Source organism: Rhinatrema bivittatum, chromosome 3, assembly GCF_901001135.1.
Source record: "Rhinatrema bivittatum chromosome 3, aRhiBiv1.1, whole genome shotgun sequence".
NCBI classification, from domain to species: Eukaryota; Metazoa; Chordata; class Amphibia; order Gymnophiona; family Rhinatrematidae; genus Rhinatrema; species Rhinatrema bivittatum.
This window is the reverse complement of record NC_042617.1, coordinates 154,282,599-154,303,909: the sequence shown is the minus strand read 5'-3', so window position 1 is coordinate 154,303,909 and position 21,311 is coordinate 154,282,599. Positions and strand designations below refer to the sequence as shown.

The window sequence follows — 21,311 nt, the reverse complement described above, 5'->3', positions numbered from 1 at the left end:
TGAATAGTCCAGAGACTGCAGGTTCCACCGAGAAAACAGGGAGCACTTAAGAAGATGGTCCATGGTACCACTTCCAGGGTTGCCACCAATAAACCAAGTACCTGCAGGTAGGATCATACAGTCAGGAGCAGAGTGTTCATCAATAGGCATAGCTGTGCCATCAACTTCTCAATTCCAGCTTCCAGCAGGAAAACCTTGCCCTGCTTCTTGTCAAACTAAACCGCAAGGTATTCCAATGACTGAGCAGGCTGAAGACTGCTCTTGGCCAGGTTCATCACCCAGCCAAGCTCCTGCAACAGGGAGATCACCTTGCGGGTCACCAGGCGACTCTTTTCCAGCGACTTGGCTTGAATCAGCCAGTCGTAAAAATATGGGTGTACTAGGAGCCAATCCTTTCTAAATTCTGCCGCAACTACCACCATTACCACACAAAAGGTCATGTGAGTGGTGGCAGAACTAAAAGGCAACGCTCGAAACTGATAATGGTGTCCCAGAACTGTGAACTGCAGAAGGTGCTGATGCTCTAGTTGAATGGGAATGTGAAGATACGCTTCGGACAGTTCCAAAGAGGTCAGAAATTCCTCCGACTGAAAGGGCCAATCATCACAGAGCGCAAGGTCTCAATGCGAAAATGCATCACTTGGAGATGTTCCTAAGAGGATCCCTCTTAGGAACAAAATAAATTGAATATCGCCCTGTATTTTCTTGAGACGTTGACACCGGAATCACAGCCCTCAGACTGAGGAGCTTTGCCAATGTATCCTCCACTGGTGGATTCTTCTGCGGTGAGTGGTAAGGAGAGACCATGAACACATCCCGAGGAATACTGCAAAACTCCAGTGCATATCCTTCTCATATCACCTCCAGGACCCACTGATCTAATGTGATCTTGACCCACCACTGTTAGTAGAGAGGCGTCCCTCTATCTCCTGTTCCTGTGGGTGGGTCAGCAAACCTTCACTGGGAGGCTCGGGACAATCCACTTCCCAGGCCCACGCTCCTTCTAGGCTGTCTGGGAGAAAAGGACTGAGACCTACCAAAAGGTCAAGTCTTCTGAAAGGTCACTCCCATATAGGGTTGAAAATGCTTGGCTCCCATAGCACGACCTCTCATGCTAAAGGAGCGTGGTATTTGCTTCTTATCTTCTGGTAATTGAGGAACCAGTGATTCTCCCCATTTACTGGCCAGTTTCTCCAACTTGCTCCCAAACAAGAGTGAGTCTTTAAAGGGCAATTTCGTGAAGTTAGTCTTGGAGGTCACATTGACCGACCAATTTCTCAGCCATAACTGACGCCTGGCCAGTATTTCTGAAGCCACCCCTGGCTAAGATGTGGACCAAATTGAAGCCTGCACCTACCAAGAAGGTGGCTGCTGGCTCCATAACTGCCCTGGAATTCACCCCAGAGTCATCAACATCTTGAGAGAAAAGTAAAAAACAGCGAGCCACCAGGGAGCAAGAAGCTATTTGCAAAGTCACTGTCACTGCTTCAAATGCCTGCTTAAGGATAGTTTCAATCCTTTTATCCTTCACTTGGAGACTGAACATACAAGTGCATCCACCTTCAGAAAACACTCTCTCACCACCGGATCCAGAGGGTACAGGCCTTCCAAAACCCGACCTCCTTTGAAATTAGCCTCTGGGGTGCCCCACTCAATATTAATCAATTCTTGAATGGCCTCCATCACAGTTTAAAAAATAAAAATAAAAAAAAAGAGGTTTTATGCAGAGAAACCAAAATGGGATTTTTTCTTTGACTTAGAAATGGAATCTGCCCCAAATACTCCCAGCACTTTCAAGGTCTAGGAAATCAGGCTCAGCAGTTCATCTCTACGGAAGAACTAACAGTCATATATGGTTCTAATCCTGGAGGAATTTCACCATCCTCAAGAGAGTCAGGATCGGCATTATCATCTGTGCCATCCGGATCTCTATCTAGCAGTTCTGTTGCCACTCTAGGAGTACTTTGTTGCTTAACAGTAGGTTCAGGCAAGGTTTGCACCTGCAACTCTGCCCTGGGAGCATTAGATAGGGCTGAGGACTGCACCTGAAGAAAGGATTGCAATCTCTGGAAAAATTTGTTATTGTTTGTAAGGTTTTGGGTGGACCCTTGGACGCTGTGGCAGATGACCAGGCCCACAGGGGGGAAGTCCCGTGAGGGGCCACAGGTCAGGCTCAGCTTTAGGACACACAACACAGAATTATCTTTTATTAAACAGAATTGAGAAGCCAGAGGTGGCAGTAGTGAGTAGAGATGAAGCCCGGCTGGGCTTGTAGTCCCTCAGGACACTGGAACAGCGATCCCTCAACAACTGTGCTGTAGTGGAGAGAAACTGAGATAGTGAGTACAGTGGAGCATATACAGGGTTCTGGTATAGAGCCTTGTTGGTTGATTACTCACACAGCGGTTTCCCCCGGAAGGTAACACAGAAGCTGGAATAGAGGCAGGCCCTCGAGGAGTGAGTACCTGGTTCCAGGGAAGAGCTCAGAGAATATAGATGGTAACTCACTGATGGTGTAGGCAGTGGTTTCTTCCAAGCAGAAGTAAGCTCAGGCAGCGAGTCCGGGAACATGGGCCCCTGAGGAGCGAGTACCGGTTCCAGACAGCGACCTGAAAGAAAAGAGAGAGGCCCCTGAGGAGAGGGTACCCCGATAGAGTAAGTCCAATTAAGGAGAGGCAGAGTAGCTGGGTACGGAGAGCGAATCCCATCCGTAAGGAGATCACTTGCTAACTCGATTAGCTAGCAGAGTAGGCTTTTGTATCTGGGATGCGTGACGTCACCACAGGGGGAAGCCCCTGAAGTTCACACCAAGAAGGAATAAGAAGCAAAGCCACGCGGTGCGCACGCCCTAAGGCAGCTGAACTACATGGCGGGATGCAGCGCCCAAGCTGGACTGGGGATGCCAGAAAGGACGGCAGGCAGATGCCGCAGCAGCCAGACATCCATCAACCGCGAGAGGAGTTGCCAAAGAGGTAAGGAGGGTGGAGTGGAGACATCTGGCAGCGACAGTCATAACAGTACTTCCCTTCAAAGGGCTGTCTCCTCTGCGGGTACCAGGTTTAGGCTTCAAAGGATGCGCGAGATGAAATTGACGGAGCATCTCTTTATCAGGATGTTAGCCTGAGGCTCCCAAGAGTTTTCTTCAGGGCCGAAACCTTTCTAAGAAAGAAGGTATTCAAGTGTTTTGCCTCGTCTTCGGACATCAAGAATCCCTTCGACCTTAAATTCTAGGTCATCTTCTGCGTTGATGGCAGGTGGTTCCTGAGTCTTGGAAGAGAATTCACAGAGTATGAGAGGTTTCAAGATTGAAACGTGAAAAGCACTGTGGATGTTTAGTCCAGGTGGTAGCTTCAGACTGTAAGTGATGTTGCCAAGACGTCTGAGGATTGGAAATGGTCCAACGTAGCGAGGAGCAAAACGAATGGCGGGTAACTTATGTCTGAGATGTTTGGTAGATAACTCAGACTTTGTCACCGGGTTTGAAGACAGGTGCTTGAGAATGGTGAGCGTCATAATACTTCTTAGCATGGTCACTTGCTTTAACTAGCATATCTTTAGTCTGAGTCTACAGGTTATGGATTTCATCAGCAGTAGATTGAGCTGCTGGGGATGTCACTGAGAGCTTCAGCGGAAGTGGCGGTGTTAGAGAGCATCCATATACCACTTCAAAAGGTGTTGATCCAGTTGATGTTGCTGGATGAGAATTGATGGCGAATTCAGCCCAAGGTAACAGTTCGGCCCAGTTATTCTGACGGCAACTCACGTAAGCTCGAATGAACTGTTTAAGGTTCTATTCATCCGTTCTGTTTGGCCATTTGATTGCGGATGATAGGCTGAAGTGTAGTCTAGAGAGATGTCGAATAACATGCATAAGGCCCTCCAGAATCTTGCCATGAATTGAGATCCTCGGTCTGAAACAATGCGTCTTGGTAGGCTGTGAAGGCGAAAAATGTGCGATATGAAGAGCTTCGCAAGCTCCAAGGCTGAAGGTAAGCCAGGCAGCGCCATGAAATGGGCCATCTTGCTGAAGCGATCAACTGTTACCCAGATGGTATTCATTCCTCCAAAAGGGGGTAAATAGACTACAAAGTCAGTAGCAATGTGTGACCAAGGCTGTTCCAGAACTGGCAGTGACTGCAGCAATCCCCATGGTTGGCCAGAAGCAGGTTTGTGTTTGGCACAGTTGGTACAAGATGCCATGTAGGATAGGGTATCTTTCTTGATAGAAGGCCAACAATAGAACTTCTGGAAATTTAGCAGGGTGCGGCGTTGACCAGGATGGCCAGCCAGCTTGGAATCGTGCGCCCAAAAGAGCACTTTCTTCCTGAGGTATTTAGGCACGATGGTCTTACCAGCGGGCACAGAATGTGTAGTCGCCAAGATGACTTTCTTCGGGTCAATTATGTGCTGAGGTTCTTCAGGCACATCCTCCGAGAGAAAGGAGTGTGACAAGGCATCGGCTCTGGGATTTCTGTCTCTGGGGCGATATTTAAGCACAAAGTCAAAACGATTGAAGAATAAGGACCATCTAAGCTTGACTGTGGTTAAGACGTTGTGCATGGCGGAGATACTCTAGATTTTTATGGTCCGTGAATACGGTTATTTGATGTTGAGCGCCTTCGAGCCAAGGCGAATGCTAGTTTAATAGCCAAGAGCTCTTTATCTCAGATCCCATAGTTCTTCTCTGCCGGGGAGAAACAACATGAGAAGGAGCAGGGACGTAAGGATTTAGAGTCTCTAGTTTGGCTCAATACAGCCCCCACGCCAACATCTGAAGCGTCACCTTCTACGATAAATGGCTTGTTGGGGGTCAAGCATGGCTCGTTGGAAAAGGCAGTCTTTAATTTCTCAAAAGCAGAAATGGCCTCCGCAGACCATTTTTGAAGCGTTGGTAACCTCGCGGGTCATTGCGGTCAAGGGTACTGTTAAAGAAGAGTAGTTCTTTATAAAGTTTCTATAATAGTTGGTAAACCCGAAAAGTCGTCTCAGGGCCTTCAGGCTGGTAGGTTGGGACCAATTTTTGATGCTCTCTAGCTTTTGAGGGTCCATCTGGAAGCCATCTTTAGACACGATATAGCCAAGAAAAGGCACGGAGTCTTTATGAAATTTGCACTTTGATAGTTTGGCATAGAGCCAGTGTTCATGGAGTCGGCGTAGTACTTGCTTGATATCCTCTAGATGAGTGGGCAAATCCTGAGAAAATATCAGGATATCATCCAGGTATACCACGACACTCTTGTACAACAGGTCCCGCAAGATGTCGTTCATCATGTTTTGAAATATCGCGGATGCGTTGCATAGGCCGAAGGGCATTACTAAGTACTCAAAATGGCCGTCTCGAGTGTTGATGGCTGTTTTCCATTCATCGCCACTGCGAATGCAAACTAAGTTGTAGGCCCCCTTCAGGTCCAGTTTTGAGAATACTTTGGCCCCCTGAAGCCGGTCAAACAGCTCTGAGATTAAAGGCAGGGGGTAGTGGTCTTTAATCGTGATCTCGTTCAGACTTTGGTAATCGATACAAGGACGTAAGGTACTGTCCTTCTTCCCCACAAAGAAGCAGCCTGCGCTGGCTGGAGACTTTGATGGTCTAAAACCCTTTCTGTAAATTCTCCTCGATGTATTTGGACATCGCCTTGTTCTCAATTGCTGAGAGTGGATAGACACGTCCTTTAGGAGGTTCAGTATTGGGTTTCAGTCTTATGGCACAGTCATAGGACCTATGCGGAGGAAGAATGTCAGCAGCTTCTTTGGAAAACACATCACTAAAAGATGCGTATTGGGGCGGCAGTCTCCGCATCACTGGAGTTGGAGGCATGCAGATGACAGGAGCAATCTCCTTAAGGCACTTCCCATGACACCCTAGGCCCCAGCGGGAGAGTTCCAAGGATGCTCAGTCAAATTGGGGTTGGTGCAACTGCAACTAGGGTAACCCCAGGACGATAGGGTGCATGGCCTTCTCTAACACAAAGAAGGGAATTGACTCAGTATGGAGAGCTCCGGTGCAAAGAGTTACCGGTACAGTTTGGCAAGTCACATCACCCAGTAAGGGCTCCCCATGGATGGAAGATAGGAGAAGTGCAACCTTCAAAGTGACGAGGGGGATCCTCAAATGTTCCACTAGGCGTTGAAGAATAAAGTTGCCTCCTGCCCCTGAATCCACCAGGGCAAGAGTTTGAAACTCAGACGGTCCACAGATCAAGGAGACTGGGAGAGAGAACGGAGGAGAAGGCGTTGTAAGGCCTAAGAACAGTCCTCCTGCAGGTCTTAGGCCCGTCTCTTTCCCAGATGAATTGGGCATGTTGGGACATCGTGACCAGCCTATCCACAGTACATACAGACCATGCCTCTTCCGAAGTCTTCTCTCTTTGGAAGTCAAATGACTGCGACCAAGTTGCATCGGTTCATCTCCACCGACAGCAGGAATTACTAGAATCATCCGGGTGCAGGTTTAGCACTAACCTCCTTCTGACCTGGTCCTCTATTAGGCCGGAGTTCTTTCACCTTATCACAAAGCCGGTGGCCGATCCTAGTAGCCAAAGCCACTAGTTCATCCAGCAAATCAGGTGCTTCACGAGCGGCCAGCTCGTCTTTCAAGCGAGTATCCAGGCCTCTGAAGAAGAGAGTTTTCAGGCATTTGGGGTCCCAGCAGAGTTCTGTAGCAAGAGTCTTAAACTCTATTGTAAAATCAGCCAGTGGTCGGTTGCCTTGCTGGCAATGAAATCCCGTGAGGGGCCACAGGTCAGGCTCAGCTTTAGGACACACAACACAGAAGTATCTTTTATTAAACAGAATTGAGAAGCCACCAGAAGTGGCAGTAGTGAGTAGAAATGAAGCCCGGCTGGGCTTCTAGTCCCTCAGGACACTGGAAGAGTGATCCCTCAATAGCTGTGCTGTAGTGGAGAGAAACTGAGATGGTGAGTACAGTGGAGCATATACAGGGTTCTGGTACAGAGCCTTGTTGGTTGATTACTCTCACAGTGGTTTCCCCCGGAAGGTAACACAGAAGCTGGAATAGAGGCAGGCCCTCGAGGAGAGAGTACCTGGTTCCAGGGAAGAGCTCTGAGAAAATATAGATGGTAACTCACTGATGGTGTAGGCAGCAGTTTCTTCCAAGCAGAAGTAAGCTCAGGCAGCGAGTCCAGGAACATGGGCCCTCGAGGAGAGAGTACTGGTTCCAGACAGCGACCTGAAAGAAAAGAGAGGCCCCCAAGGAGCGGGTACCCCGATAGAGTAAGTCCAATAAGGAGAGGCAGAGTAGCTGGGTATGGAGAGCGAATCCCATCCGTAAAGAGATCCCTTGCTAACTCGTTTAGCTAGCAAACAGAGTAGGCTTTTGTATCCGGGATGCGTGACATCATCACAGGGGGATGCCCCTGAGGTTCGCGTCAGAGAAGGAATAAGAAGCAGAGCCGTGCGGTGCGCGCGCCCTATGGGAGCTTAATAACATGGCGGGATGCAGCGCCCAAACCGGACTGGGGACGCCGGAAAGGACGGCAGGCAGATGCCGCGGCTGCCAGACATCCATCAACCGCGGGAGGAGTCGCCAAAGAGGTAAGGAGGGTGGAGTGGAGACATCGGGCAGCGACAGTCGTAACAAAATTCTACCCATGAAAATGTGGAAGTATCCAGATCAGGAGATAAGGCGCTTAAGTTTCTTAGATATAGGTGCCACCAGACTGGTAGCGGGCTGATTGGCAGCCAAAGATGTGCAACTAGTTTTTATTTATTTATTTTTTTAAAGGACGTTCCAAAACTTTTAGGCATCCAAAAATTAGACATCCAACAGCTAGGCGTCTTATACCTAGGCATCCCAATGCCTAGGTGTCCAAGACTTAGGCGTCCCTAGGATAAGCGCACAGCAACATAAGAACATAAGAAATTCCCATACTGGGTCAGACCAAGGGTCCATCAAGCCCAGCATACTGTTTCCAACAGTGGCCAATCCAGGCTACAAGTACCTGGCAAGTACGCAAAAACTAAACCATATCCCACACTACTGATGCTAGCAATAGCAGTGGCTATTTTCTAAGTCAACTTAATTAATAGCAGGTAATGGACTACTCCTCTAAGAACGTATCCAATCCTTTTTTTAAACACAACTACACTAACCACATTCCCTGGCAACAAATTCCAGAGAAAGTATATATGCCCTTTCACTTTGAGAACTGGTCTTTGCCCCAGTGCAGATAGTTTGAAAACTGTTTCCTCCATAACTCATATCCCTTAATCACAGAAAACAGCTCTCATGTAACCATACATTCTTGGGATTTCAGGAAATCCAAATATCAGAAGTCATTTGCTCTGTTCTCTGCACTAAATTCAAATATAGAAGGGAGACTAAATGTGAAAAGCTTAACTTCCAACCTCAGGTGGTGGAAGTTTTGAACCAGCAAGCATCAGCAAACATTTTCCTAAGCATACCAAAGGCTGAGATGAGCCTCATGAGTACAATCTGGGCACAAATTCAGATTGCTGTCAATGGTGGGTAGAGAATAAGGAGGGCAACTTTCAAACTGAACCCAGAAATGTAAAATCTGTGGGTACATTCTACCTGCAGACTTTACATCAATTTTCAAAGAGAAAAAGTCCATGTATGGACCTGCACTTGCTATTTGAATTGGTTCTTTTTCCACAAAATTATGAACCTACACGCTTATTCTGTCCAGACTCTACTACCAGGAAAACCTCTGTAGTCTGTCCACATATACTAGCACTACATTTATACTTTTAAGTACAAATAGAGTAGACAATTTTTAGAATCTATACTTCCACACAAAACAGTTTTATGTATGGAAATGGCTTTGAAAATTCGCCTCCCCAGAAATATACTATTCATACTCTCTAAGGAAAGCTCATTGTACCCCAATCTTTCAAAAACAGGCTAGGAACAGGAGATAGTCTACATAAAGACTCTCCACCACTCTCCTCATTAAAAAAAAATTAAGAAAAACAAATTGGATGGTGAGTGATGGTGTTTCTTGATTTGGAAACCAATATATTTGCTCTGTGAGTATTGTGCCAGTATAAGTCCGATTTGTGAACTTGAGGAGGGAGAAGCATTTGCATTGAGAGGAGTACAAGATGGGAACAGAAAAAGGCATGTGGGAATATGTGGAAGGTGGAAAGTATTGGGAGTACTAGGAGAAAATCTGTCCATTCTTTTCCTTCATTCCCAACTTTGTTTTCTTTTTTTTTTTTATAATTGAAATTTTTTATTGAAAGTGTGCATTAAGAAAAAATACAACTTTGTCATTAACAAGTCAACAAGATACAATAACGGTAAGTTATCAAAACATGCTAACGCCCAGCTTGTGGGCCTTCGCACACCAACACATTTGCCTTTCAGTACCCCTCCCTCCCAATCCCCCATGTGCTTATTAAAGTAGGAATAGACTGTGCAGATGGAAAGCAGGAACTAGTGAAATCTATGGTACGATTGTTATGAGGATGAGGATACTGATGATTGTTGTCGTGTTTGCCAATCTCTATATGGCTGCCACACCCTCCTAGATGAAGCTATTTCACATGCTCTAAACGTGTTGACACTGTCATGTAACAAACTGAGAGTGTGCAATCGGTTATGAATTTTCCCAAAGGCTATAGGACCAGGCAATCTCCATTCCAGGGCAACCTGACATTTGGCAGCAGACAAGATATAGGTAATGAGTTTGCCATGTAATATTGACAACTCAAACGGAAGATTCAATAACACCTGCTCTCGTTGGAGAACTATCGCGATCCCAAGAACTGCTCGGATGAGTATAGCCACTTCATCCCAGAATTTAACTAGATAAGGGCATGTCCACCACATATGATGGAACGTACCTTCTTCCCCACACCCCTTCCAACATCGGTCGTCATAGGTTGATTTAAACTTATGTAGTCTAGATGGTGTATAATACCAGTGGAATAATACTTTGTACCTGTTCTCTAACAGCTGCGAATATGGTAGACCCTTTTTTGTGCAGGAAAATATCTGATCCCACGTCTCTTCCGACAGGGATCTGTGCAAATCTCTCTCCCAAGCCTGCTGATACGCTGGTTTAACCATGGGGTCCTTGTTAAGATAATTATAAACCTGCGATATAGCTTTCCGCAAGGTGTCCGCCTGATCACACCAAGACTCAAGTTGCGTCTTGCCGAGGGTTAGGTCCCCCCCCACCTTTTCCACTTGAAAAAAGTGTCTAATTTGTAAATATTGAAATATATCTCCCGGTGGTAGGTCATAGTCCGCCTGTAGGGAGGGGAATGGAATAATCCCATCAAGTCCCCACAATCGGCCAAAGTTCTTAATTCCCTTGTTAATCCATTCTCCAAAGGTTTTAGATTGCATGCCCTGTGGGAATCTAGAATTCGTTTGAAAACTGGAGCTATAATAATACCGTCTATCTCCCGCCAGCTGTGTCTTCCACCGGTCCCAAACCATAAGCGTATGAACAGTCGAGGCAGTAGCATGGACCAGAGTGGGACGTGTTCTCTTGGGTTGCCAAATCAAGGAACTGAGGGAGGATACTCCAGCCAACGTTTTTTCAATTACTACCCATTGTTTCTGTTCCCTTAATCTGTGCCAATCAAAGAGAGCCCTAATCTGGGACGCCACTAGATACCACCTCAAGTTGGGAACTCCCAATCCTCCTCGTGTCCTAGGTCTGTACAGGACGGCTCTGGAAACCCGCGGAGGTCTTCTCTTCCAGATATATGAGAAGATACGTTTCTGCCACCCATTTACCATAACATCCGGAATGTGGATAGGGAGCGCCTGGAACAAATATCCAAGCCGGGGAAGAATATTCATTTTGACCGAGGCTATTCTCCCTGTCCAAGAAAGGTAAAGTTCAGACCAGCGATCTAAATCAGAAAAAATTTTACGAACAAGGGGTGGGTAGTTCAATTGATATAACTCTGCTGGGTCCTTGCTAATATAGACTCCTAAGTATTTTATTTTTGAGGACGCCCATCGGAACTGAAACTGCTGTTTAAGATCCGAGAGTTCCGAGCTAGTTAGTGTAACGTTAAGAATCTCAGACTTATCTATGTTAAGTTTAAATCCAGAAACCGCCCCAAAATTCCCCAAGGCTTCCAAGGCTCCTTTCAAAGACATGGACGGGGTTGTCAAGGTGAATAAAATGTCGTCCGCGAACATGGACATCTTATAGGATGTTTCCCCCACCTCTACCCCTCGTATCCGCGGTGTGTTCCGGACCGTGAAGGCCAGCGGCTCCCCCAACTTTGTTTTCTAACCTGTTTTTTAAAAATATGTCAAGACCATTGCTTGCAGTTCTCACATGCTAACTAATTTCTGTCCCACTATTTTACTTTGTTTGACTTTCAGAAGTACCAGGGTTTCATATTTACAACAAATTTATTGCATTCTAGGGGGTAATTTTTAACTAGCCTTCATATTTGCAAATTGTGTGGGCACTTCTAATACATGTACTTTATGAAAATTTTCAAAGAAAAATACACACCTGTATTGTTTCTCTTTGAAAATTAACAAGCACAGAGTAAAAGGGTCTGCATATTTAATGCCTGATGAGTCAGGAGGGGAGTTGAATCAAGATAAGAGGAGGGAAAGGAGGATACTGCAAAGTTACCATATGGAAGAGTTTGAGAACGGATGCACTACAGCAATGTTGGAAGCATGATTTAACAAGAATAGTACTAGGTACGAGGTAAGGATATCATTCTTCTACAGTACAGGGGGTTTATTAGACCACACTTGGAGAATGAGATTTCATTTTGAGAACCCATCATCAAAAGGGATAGCCAAAGACTTCAATCTCCTATGAAAAGAAGAATATGGATACTGTGTCTGGCATGCTGTGAAAAGGATCACCTGAGGCCGCTGCTCTTAGCATTCCCTTATTCTGCTCCATTAGTGATTATTCCTTTCCAGCACAATGTGACTCCTTGTTTTTGGTCCTGAGATAGGCTCCCCTTCACTTTGACTGCAACTGCCTTTTGAGTGAGTTTTTCGACTTTTACTTCTACTCTAGAATCTAAGTCAGTGTTCCCAACCAGTGTGCCCTGGCTGAAGTACTGTGAAAAGAGCCCAACAAGAACAGGAATGCTTGCAGTCTACTTTTTATTTCTTCCCTGGCCTGCAGGATGCCTTCTCCCTAGTAGGGGGGAGTCAGAGAACAGCACTTAGCTGCTGCTTCTGCCTCTGCTGGCGTAAGAGAGATCCTCTGGTGGCGAGTATGGTTCCGGCAATCCCTCTGCTGGATCCGAGGGCATGCCTGTAGAGGAACTCTGAGATAATGCAGATGAGACCTGCGAGTCCGGGCCGTGTGGAGGAACTGAAGCCGGAGAAGGCAGATTGGCTGTGTAAAGACCACAGAACTTGCCGGAACCATCTAGGAGGGGTTGTCATCGGTGGCGAAGTCACTTGAGAAGTCCCTGGTGGTTTTGTCCCAGCTTCTATAGACTAAGTCTACAAAGAAAGAACTTAGGGCCTGCGAAATTTGCAGCATGGCCTTAGATGTCAGATTGCCTGGTTGTGGAGGAATCTGACCACCATTGGATGGGGGTCTTGCAGGCAATGCTGCCAGGAGAATGTCCTGCACGTCAGTGCGCTTTGAGGACCTGTGGAATAATAGGAGACTGTCTATGTCTTTTTTGAAGTGGCTCCTGCATCAGAGGTGACAATCTCTTTCTCCTGGATACAGATGACAAATTGGAGAAGAAGGAATTCCCACTTCCCGAAAGACATCTAGACAATGTGGAGTCCTGGTCCTACAGCAGTTCCACCTCCACTTCAGGGCTTTCTTGCGGTTTTTTTTTTTTTTTAAACAAAAATAAAACCAACAATCCAGGGATGGACCCGAAATGGCCCACCCCCCAAAATATTCTTAAAACGACCCGAAAAATTTTTCGTGGTCTAAAACAGTTATGGATTTAAGAATAGCCAATGGTCATTAATGGATGGAATTTTGCTGGACTTCGTTGGACGTCATAGATAAACAGTTTCGAAGGAGTGATTCCCCTGAGGCAGGACCTTTTTCGGTCCGAAACACGATCGTGTCGGGACTGAGATTGAGACGCTAATTGCGATGAGTATCATTTTTTGAATCATTTGGGACTGTGACTGGCTATTATAGCTTTAAAATAAGGGCTGTTAAGTGTATGTTACACCTTGAAGTTCGTCAGCACACCTTGGGATTTTATTCATATATGATGAAAAAGATAAAAAATTGAAAACAAAATAAAGTAAAGTGACCCGATACCACAATAAGAGTCTGTTATTAATTACTGACTCTAAGAGTAAGGGTCCCACAAATTTTGAAGTTTGATGCCTTAATAATATGCGTATGAAGTAGATACCAGTTGAACCATACATTTGGATTTGTTGGTTACAAACAGGGTTACTGGAATACACAATTTGTGTTTGTGGGTGTTTTGGTGATTGATATCCAAAACAACAAGGCCATGATCCCACTTTCACTTAAAAACAGACTGTTACTGAAAAGTTAAAAGCATGAAAGTTTATGACATAACTTGTTTGCCTAGTCTTGTGATAGTAGCTGGTTTGCCTGATGAATTGTGGAATGCTATTTTTTTCCCTTGTAAGGTTCTCTGTAGCAGCTATAAAAAAATGGAGATGCCCCTATTCACAATTGCACTACTTTCAACATTTTTGTTCAGAGACAGCAAATTTTAAATGATGAAAAGCCTCTGCCATCACTTGAGTTCTTAAAACTTTAGGAATCAAATTCTCTTCAACAGTGGATAAATCTTCTCCATCTGCTACTTTTTGCTTTTCCAATTCAGTGAGGTCCTCATTAGTTAACTCTTCTCAGGCACATCTTCTGGTTCAACTTCTAAGCTGCGTTCTTTGCCCATTTCTACCACATTTTGGGTTACACATTTCAACAGTCTCTGTATGGCACAAGTCGTCGTACACAAATTTAGGACAACATTGGAAGAGAAATAGTCTATCACAAGTCTAGAGCAGAGTGTTAATTTGTGGAAGATGCAAGTCCAGATTCTCGCAAATCAGGCGACAAAGGTGAAGACTTGCATATATAAATCTTTTAATTTCAGTGGGATACAATGACAAAAGTCAAAGTACACGAGAAAAATACATCATAAATTACTACAAATATTCACTCCATTACTACATGCATCTCTGGAATTAAAATCATTAAATCCTAACAATTTTAGTATAAAGAAAATGCGCTGCTTTAAAAGAACTTACAAATTACATCCTTTCTGTAATTTCTCACAGGCATGCATGATAGACACTCTCAAGCAAATCACATATTCCAATTTTAATGTTCTAGGTATATGAATTTCTAGTGAATAATGTATAATTACTTAATCACATAATGTTCTTTACTGTATACTAGCAAAGCATTTCCGACTTACCTTTAATGATTTGGCCCCATTTTTATTGCCCGCAAACATGGACTTTTCATCAAAGTGCATAGGAAAAGACCTATCCAAAAAAGATCACAAATTATAAATTGTTTTATGCTTCAGGCAATTATAAGCCAGAAACTGAGGGTGTTTATCTGGAGCACAGGATCACGAAGGTAGAGAAACAGAGCTGGACGGTAACTTGAGAGGTCATCTAGTCATCTCTCTGCCTTCAGACAATATTTTTCTAACCTGCTCTTAAAATCCTGCAATGATGGAGAGTTTATCTAGGTAGCTTACTGTAGTCTTTGTTACCATTACAGTTATAAAGTTCTACTTGATGTCTAACCTAAATTTCACTTGCTTCAATTTAAACCTATTACTTATCAGATTTTCAGGACAGATGGGTTTGGACCTGTTTTTACCTCACTGTATGCATGGAATTATAATTTTCCTTTTCTTAAGGAATTCAAAGGAGAAACCAGGACTACAAGTCCCTGAATGCAATGGGATAAAGCCAGGACTGGATCAAACTGTCCTGAAAGAAACAAGGAACAAGTTGCTAAACCTACCTCTATCCCTCCTCCCTTATGCTTTACGGGGCAAATTTTCAAAATGAAAAATCATATATGTAAGTAAATAGTATGAATACGTGCACATGCTATTATATAAATATCAAAAACATATTGCATAAATGAAGGTTTGCACACAAATATGCAACTAAAAAAAAGGAGTCGTCTAGGGACATTCTGGGGCAGAGATTTATGCGTGCAGATTTGGTAACTTAGTCACGTAATTTTACACCTGCTAATTATCTTGTGTGATACCAAACATGCTTATACTGTATTATTGGCTGGATGGGAGGTCTGGGTGCACTGGGGGAGAGTTCAGGCTGAAAAACCAGGACAATCTTCCTGACCTGGAGATGGACTGGGTGAACTGGGAGGAATAAAACAAATGAGTTAATTTCCTTTATGCATGCAGGTTAGAAAATTTGCTGACTTATATACATAAATAGGGACTTATGTGAGCAAGTCATACTAAATTTTCAGATGGAAATTATCCAAACATATAATTTTAAAATAGATTGGAAAAATGAGCTTAACTACATAAGTTCTGACTTATGCTTTTAAATGGCAGCCACTAAACGCGGAGAAAATGTTGCAATGACAAAGTAACCGCTCAGTGTCAAGAAAGTACATTAAGAAATAATTTGGAACATACTAAACGCCACTTTAGCAAATAAGTCTCAAAAAGTGCTATTTAGTTGGCTAAGTGAGTTGGCTGGATAAGTCTCAAAAAGTGCTACTCAGTCAGCTAAGTAGTGCTTTTTGAGACTTACCCGGCTAACTTTAGCCAGCTAAGTAGCGCTTTTTGAGATTTATCTAACTTAAATATCCACACATATCTATACATAGACATGAATGTTGCAGTGTAGATTTATTTATATTTTATAACCCATGCGTCTATATGTGCCAGTTATAACATATTAGGGGAGATGTGTGTGTGGCCATACACACACATAAATGGGGTGGCGCACAGTTCTTTTAAAGTTAGCTTCCCTATATTTTAAAACTGGTATTATCTCTCCATCTTTTTTCCAGGTTAAATAAAATTCTCTTCTTCAGCTTGTGTTTGTAGGTCATATTATCTAGCTAGGCTTCTAATTTTTGTTGCAGTCCTTTGGAATTTCTCTGTTTTGCCATTTGCTCCTTGAAGACTGGGTACCAAACCAGACACTATGGTTTAATCAAAATTGGGTACTTGGGGCAAACTCTGTAGGTAGTTTTTACCAGTAGTGTTTGTATCATAATCAAAGCAAAAATACATAGGTTCTTTTGCTTTATTACCTTTTTTGTTGTTTGTGTGTGGTGGTGGTGATTGGGGGAACTAGACCAGATCAGTTTGTCCTGAAGCCAGATGGCAATCCTAAATAGAGGAAGTGTGTCTGCAATTAATTGTTCTCTATTTTCATTGAGAAAATGACAAGTAATAAACTTAAATTGAAGCTTAAATTGTGCCTGCTTTCTTTATGGCTAATTATTTTAGCACACAACTTTGTGTATAGTTTTGCATAATCAAAACTATAGAGGATCTAAAGGATTTACACACAACTGAGTTTTATGTAAGTAAATGCACTTTACATGTGCAAGTATTTTGAAAATTGCTATGACATAGGCTATCGAATGCCAGTAGGTTTTATGCATATTAAGTACACTAAGCACGTACATGGGGCTTTTGAAAATTGCTAAAAAAGTATGCTACACTTATGTGTATAACTCCTTTGAAAATTACCACCCCTGCAAGTAATTACATTCTCCATCCTTCCCCTGATCCTGGGACTACCTCTGCAGTAAGTGGGTAAAAATATATACAAGGCTGAAAAATGCATTTACTTTAACTCACCTAGAAGATGGGCAAAGAGCTCATTTTCATGAATAAAATACTTTTACATACAGCAATGCCTTTATAAACCTCAGTATTCCAATAATGACCTTACCAATACATGAGTAGAATTGAAGAATGTTTTTCTCTTTTCTTACATATAACAACTGTTAATGTAACCTAGTATGGCATTACTTTTTCTTTTTTTAATAAATCACTCTCTTCAATAGAGTCCAAATAAAATGTAAACCTTGCACAAACAGCACTCATATCTTTTTGCTTTTACTCTCTGTTCATTTAATTGAATGGCTTAAACTTTCTAGAAATGTTTTGAGAATAAGGGTCCATCATATTATTCAGCATAAGGCATCTGGTTTCTCTATTTCATTTAAGCTGAAATTTGTATAATCATAGGTCCCATACAGTTCTTTTTCCTTTGTTTTCAAAAATGCACATTAAATACTACTATGCTGCAAATATTTAGTTTGAGGGTTATTTTAACTCTCAGATCCTTTTCTCCAGTAATCACTCCCTATTCTAGATTTATACATTTTTGAAGCAATTTTCAGATTCCCCAGGCAGGTCAATGAGTATTTTGTACAACTCATTTTCAAACAGAAATTACCCATATTTTTCTATTTGAAAATATGCCAGCATGCACACCGCAGATAAAAAAGTATCCTTGTACACAAGTGCAAAGTATGTATCAGAAAGTATGTGTGGAAATTTCAAAATGAAATCATGTACTTTTCCTCTTCTGACCTGCCCATGCCCCTTTTCCCCATAGGTACCAGCACTGAAGGAGACAATTTTGAAAAGGCCATTTTACAGGATTAAATGTGATCATCCACAGGAAAACCATTGAAAAATGTCTTCTTGATATGTCCTTTCCAAGTATCTTGCATTTCTCCTTGTATTTCATACTGCTTAATGCTGACATTTCTTCAAAATGTCAAGATTTTTAGTTCTAATCATCTTTTCTTTTTTTTTAATAAGTTTATGTATGCAATGAAACTTGCAGCAAATTGTACAAGAAAATCCAAATGAAAAATAACACTGCTTGTTACATCATTTTCTACTATAATAAGGCTGCCAAAACAGCTACAAACACACAAGACAAATACACATATTCATCATTCAAGCAATGGCGATGGGGTCCAAATACCAAACAAAATTCATATTAGAGCAAAGCATTACTGTCTATAGTATTACTATGAGTTAACACCAATACGATAAAATTCTTCCATGCACCAACAATCTTTAATTGTTTATATGTAAGCTTAGCATCTAACGCCTCAATCTTTTTCCATTCTAACATATATCCATATCATACTTTAATCCAGTATTGCAGAATACCAAGCTCAGCAAAAAGAAGAGCCATCTGAGCAAAAGTAGAGTACCCCTTGACCAGAAGTGCTGCCCATGACAATTCTCCCAACACAAACTCCACCTAAAAAAGTTCTTTTATGTTCACAGAGTTTTAAATACGTTGATGCTGCATCCCAAAAGTAATGCAATAAATGAAATTATGAGTCAATGTAACTTTATAAATGTTGTACTTAATACAGTGATGGCTAACCTATGACACGCATGTCAGAGGTGACACGCCGAGACTTTTTGCTGACATGCGCAGCGTTTCGTGGACTATCGGGAATTTTTTTTATTGGCTGTGCCGAGCCTTTTTTTTTTTTTTTTATCGGCTGCGCCGACCCTTTAAAACTAGTTTTTTAGTATCCCCCCACCATCCGGACCCCTCCACACCCCCCCCCAATGCCCCTGGGCGCAGCGACAGGCAGGGCCTTGGTGAGGCTCACGTCACCACGGCCCGAAGAAAAAGATCGCGTTTAAACGCGCTGATGCTCCTCCTCCTTCCTGCCTGTGCGGCCCCGGAAGAAAATGTTGCCGGAGCCGCATGGGCAGGAAGGAGGAGAAGCATCAGCGCGTGCAGAAGAGGAGCAGCGCTTGAGTTTACGGGCTGCCGCGAATCCCAAGTCGCAGTGGCCCGAGAAGAGGAAGTGGCCCGGTAGCAGGGCCGCCGCAGAGCCCATCCTACGGCGACCCGCGAAGAGGAGGCCCAGAGGTGAGAGAGAGGCTGAGGGTCTGTAGAGGGTGTGTGCGTGTATGAGATGAGTTGAGAGATTGTGTGTGAGAGTGAGGACCTGAACGTTTGCAGAGACAGCATGTGAGAGCCTCTGTGTGTGTGAGAGAGACAGCATGTGAGAGTGAGAGCCTGTGCTTGAGCAAGACAGCATGTGGGAGTGAGAGAGAGCCTGTGTGTGTGAGAGTCAGACAGCATGTGCCAGTGAGAGACTGTGTTTATGAATGATTGTATGAGAGAGAGCATGTGACAGTGAGAGTCTGTGTGCGTGTGAGAGAGAGAAATGCATGTGAGAATGAGAACCTGTGTGTTTGAGGGAAGAAGATGGAGAGAAAAGAAACAGAAAGAAAGACAATATAAAAGGAATTGGCAAAAAAAATAAGAAAGGGAAGGTGGGAAAAAATAAGAAAGGGAAGTTGGGAAAAAAAGCCTGTGATCAACCAATTAGAAAACGAAGATCAGACAGCAAAGGTAAAAAACAAAATAAATTACTTTTTAGTGATTAGCACATGTAATCTTTGGGAATGTGCAAGAATAGCACTTTCTCTATGCGGATCTCACAATGTACGAGATCAGCATGGAGAAAGTGGAAGCCCATGGGGCCTGCACAGAGGAGGCAGCAGAATGGGCTTCAGTGTCAGTAGCAGCAATCGGCACCTCCCCAATAGCCATGCAGCAGCAGTGACAGTGGCAGCAGAGGAATGAGAGAGGTTCCGAGGATGTTGGCAAAAGAGAGGGGGGTCTGCCTTTAGTGTGTGTATGTGTGTGAATGGGACTCTGCATGGGGGTGTATGTGTGTGAATGCATGGGTGCCTGCCTGGGTGTGTGTGTGTGAGAATGAATTGGTGCCTGCCTGGAGGATGGAGCAGGAGTGGTGTGAAAATGAATGGGAGCCTGCCTGGGGTTCAGTATGTGTGTGTGTGTGTGAGAATGACTGGGAGCCTGCCTGGGTGTGTGTGTTTGTGTGTATGTGAGGGAGCCAGTGAGTGTGAGAGCATGAGTGTGTATGAGAAAATCCAGGGGAGTAAGAGTGTGTGGGGGGGGGGGGGTGGGAGAGAGAGTCCACATAATGTTGCAGATGTAAATAAGGGAAGACTGCGGCAGCAGGAAGGGCATAAAATTCCCAAAGTTCAGTGAATGGCAAGATTGTACCCCCAGGAGTTAAGACATGTCCCAACAGGTGAATTCCCTTAGCACACTATCGCTGATATACCGCTGTTTGTGAGCCAGGGGTAAAATCAGGGTTCCCCTCGATGGGGAAAAATAGGCATAAACATGCAGTATCTGCAACAGTCGCGTGAGCCTAAGCCAAAAGGACAGAATGGGTCTGGTGAGAGCATTTTGCACTAAAAACGTGGGTAGAGAGGTGGCTGGGGCATGGAATACAAATTTGAGAGAAAAGGAGGTGGTCAGCTCCCCATCCGCAGAGAGATTAATAACAGTGGACCGATCCAACAGCCAATCTCTCATCACACGAAGGTTACTAGCCAAGTTATAAAGAGCCAAATCAGGGACACCTAACCCCCCCCCACCCCATCGTTCCCGCATCCAAACCAAGGGAACGCGAGACACCCTCCCCCCCCCCCCCTGCCAGTAGAACCGACGCTGAGCCTTATCCAGCTGTCTTAATTCTACAGTGCATAACTGCAAGGGCAAATTCTGAAAAAGGTAGAACCATTTCGGCAGAATATCCATTTTGAAAAGATGAACTCCGCCTCCCAGGGATAAGGGTAAACGGGCCCAAGTGAGCAATTTATCCTGAGTGTTCTGCAACAAGGGAAGCACATTTAGTTTGTATAAGTGCAAAAGCGCATGAGGAATAATGATTCCAAGGTGCGTAAACGAGGAACCTGCCCACTGGAGGGGGAATTCATCTCCCCAAGAGTTCTGCAAAGAATCTGGGAATGCCAAGGCCACTGATTTATTCAGATTTAAGCGAAGGCCTGAAAAAATCCTGAAGGCCCAAAAAATCTGGAGGAGGGGGTGAAGAGACTTCCGGGGGTCCGTGAGGAAGTCTAAAATATCGTCTGCAAATGCGGCGTCCTTAAAAGTGGACGATTGGAAACGCATACCCTTAACTGTTTTTGCCATTTGGATTTTTTTTGTAACAAAGGCTCGAGCTGAAGGATAAACAGAAGAGGAGAGAGAGGGCAGCCCTGTCTAGTACCCCGGGTTATTGAAAAGAACTCAGAGTTTGAACTATTCGCTATGACAGTAGCTTCCGGAGCCTGGTAGAGAAGACGGACCACATTTAGAAACAATCCGTCAAATCCCATTTGCTGCAACACCCAAAACAGATAGTCCCATTCAACCCTATCAAACGCTTTTTCAGCGTCAAAGCTAACAGCAAGGAAGGGGGCGTCCATCTACTGACACATTGTCATAGCTGCCAACACCTTGCGAATGTTAGTCAAGGCATCTCTCTTCCGGACAAAACCCACCTGATCCATGCCAACAAGAGAGGGAAGTA

General features: G+C 43.9%; 1 protein-coding gene across 4 annotated transcripts in view; it reads right to left on the bottom strand.

Annotated features, from left to right (window-relative positions):
• ERO1B (endoplasmic reticulum oxidoreductase 1 beta) overlaps positions 1-21,311 on the bottom strand; it is a 281,408-nt gene that overhangs the window by 40,786 nt on the left and 219,311 nt on the right. For all 4 annotated transcript variants that reach the window (XM_029593832.1, XM_029593830.1, XM_029593833.1 and 1 more), the window contains one exon: positions 14,368-14,437. In XM_029593832.1, the coding sequence (XP_029449692.1) occupies positions 14,368-14,437 (70 nt within the window). The remainder of the gene's footprint in view (positions 1-14,367; positions 14,438-21,311) is intronic.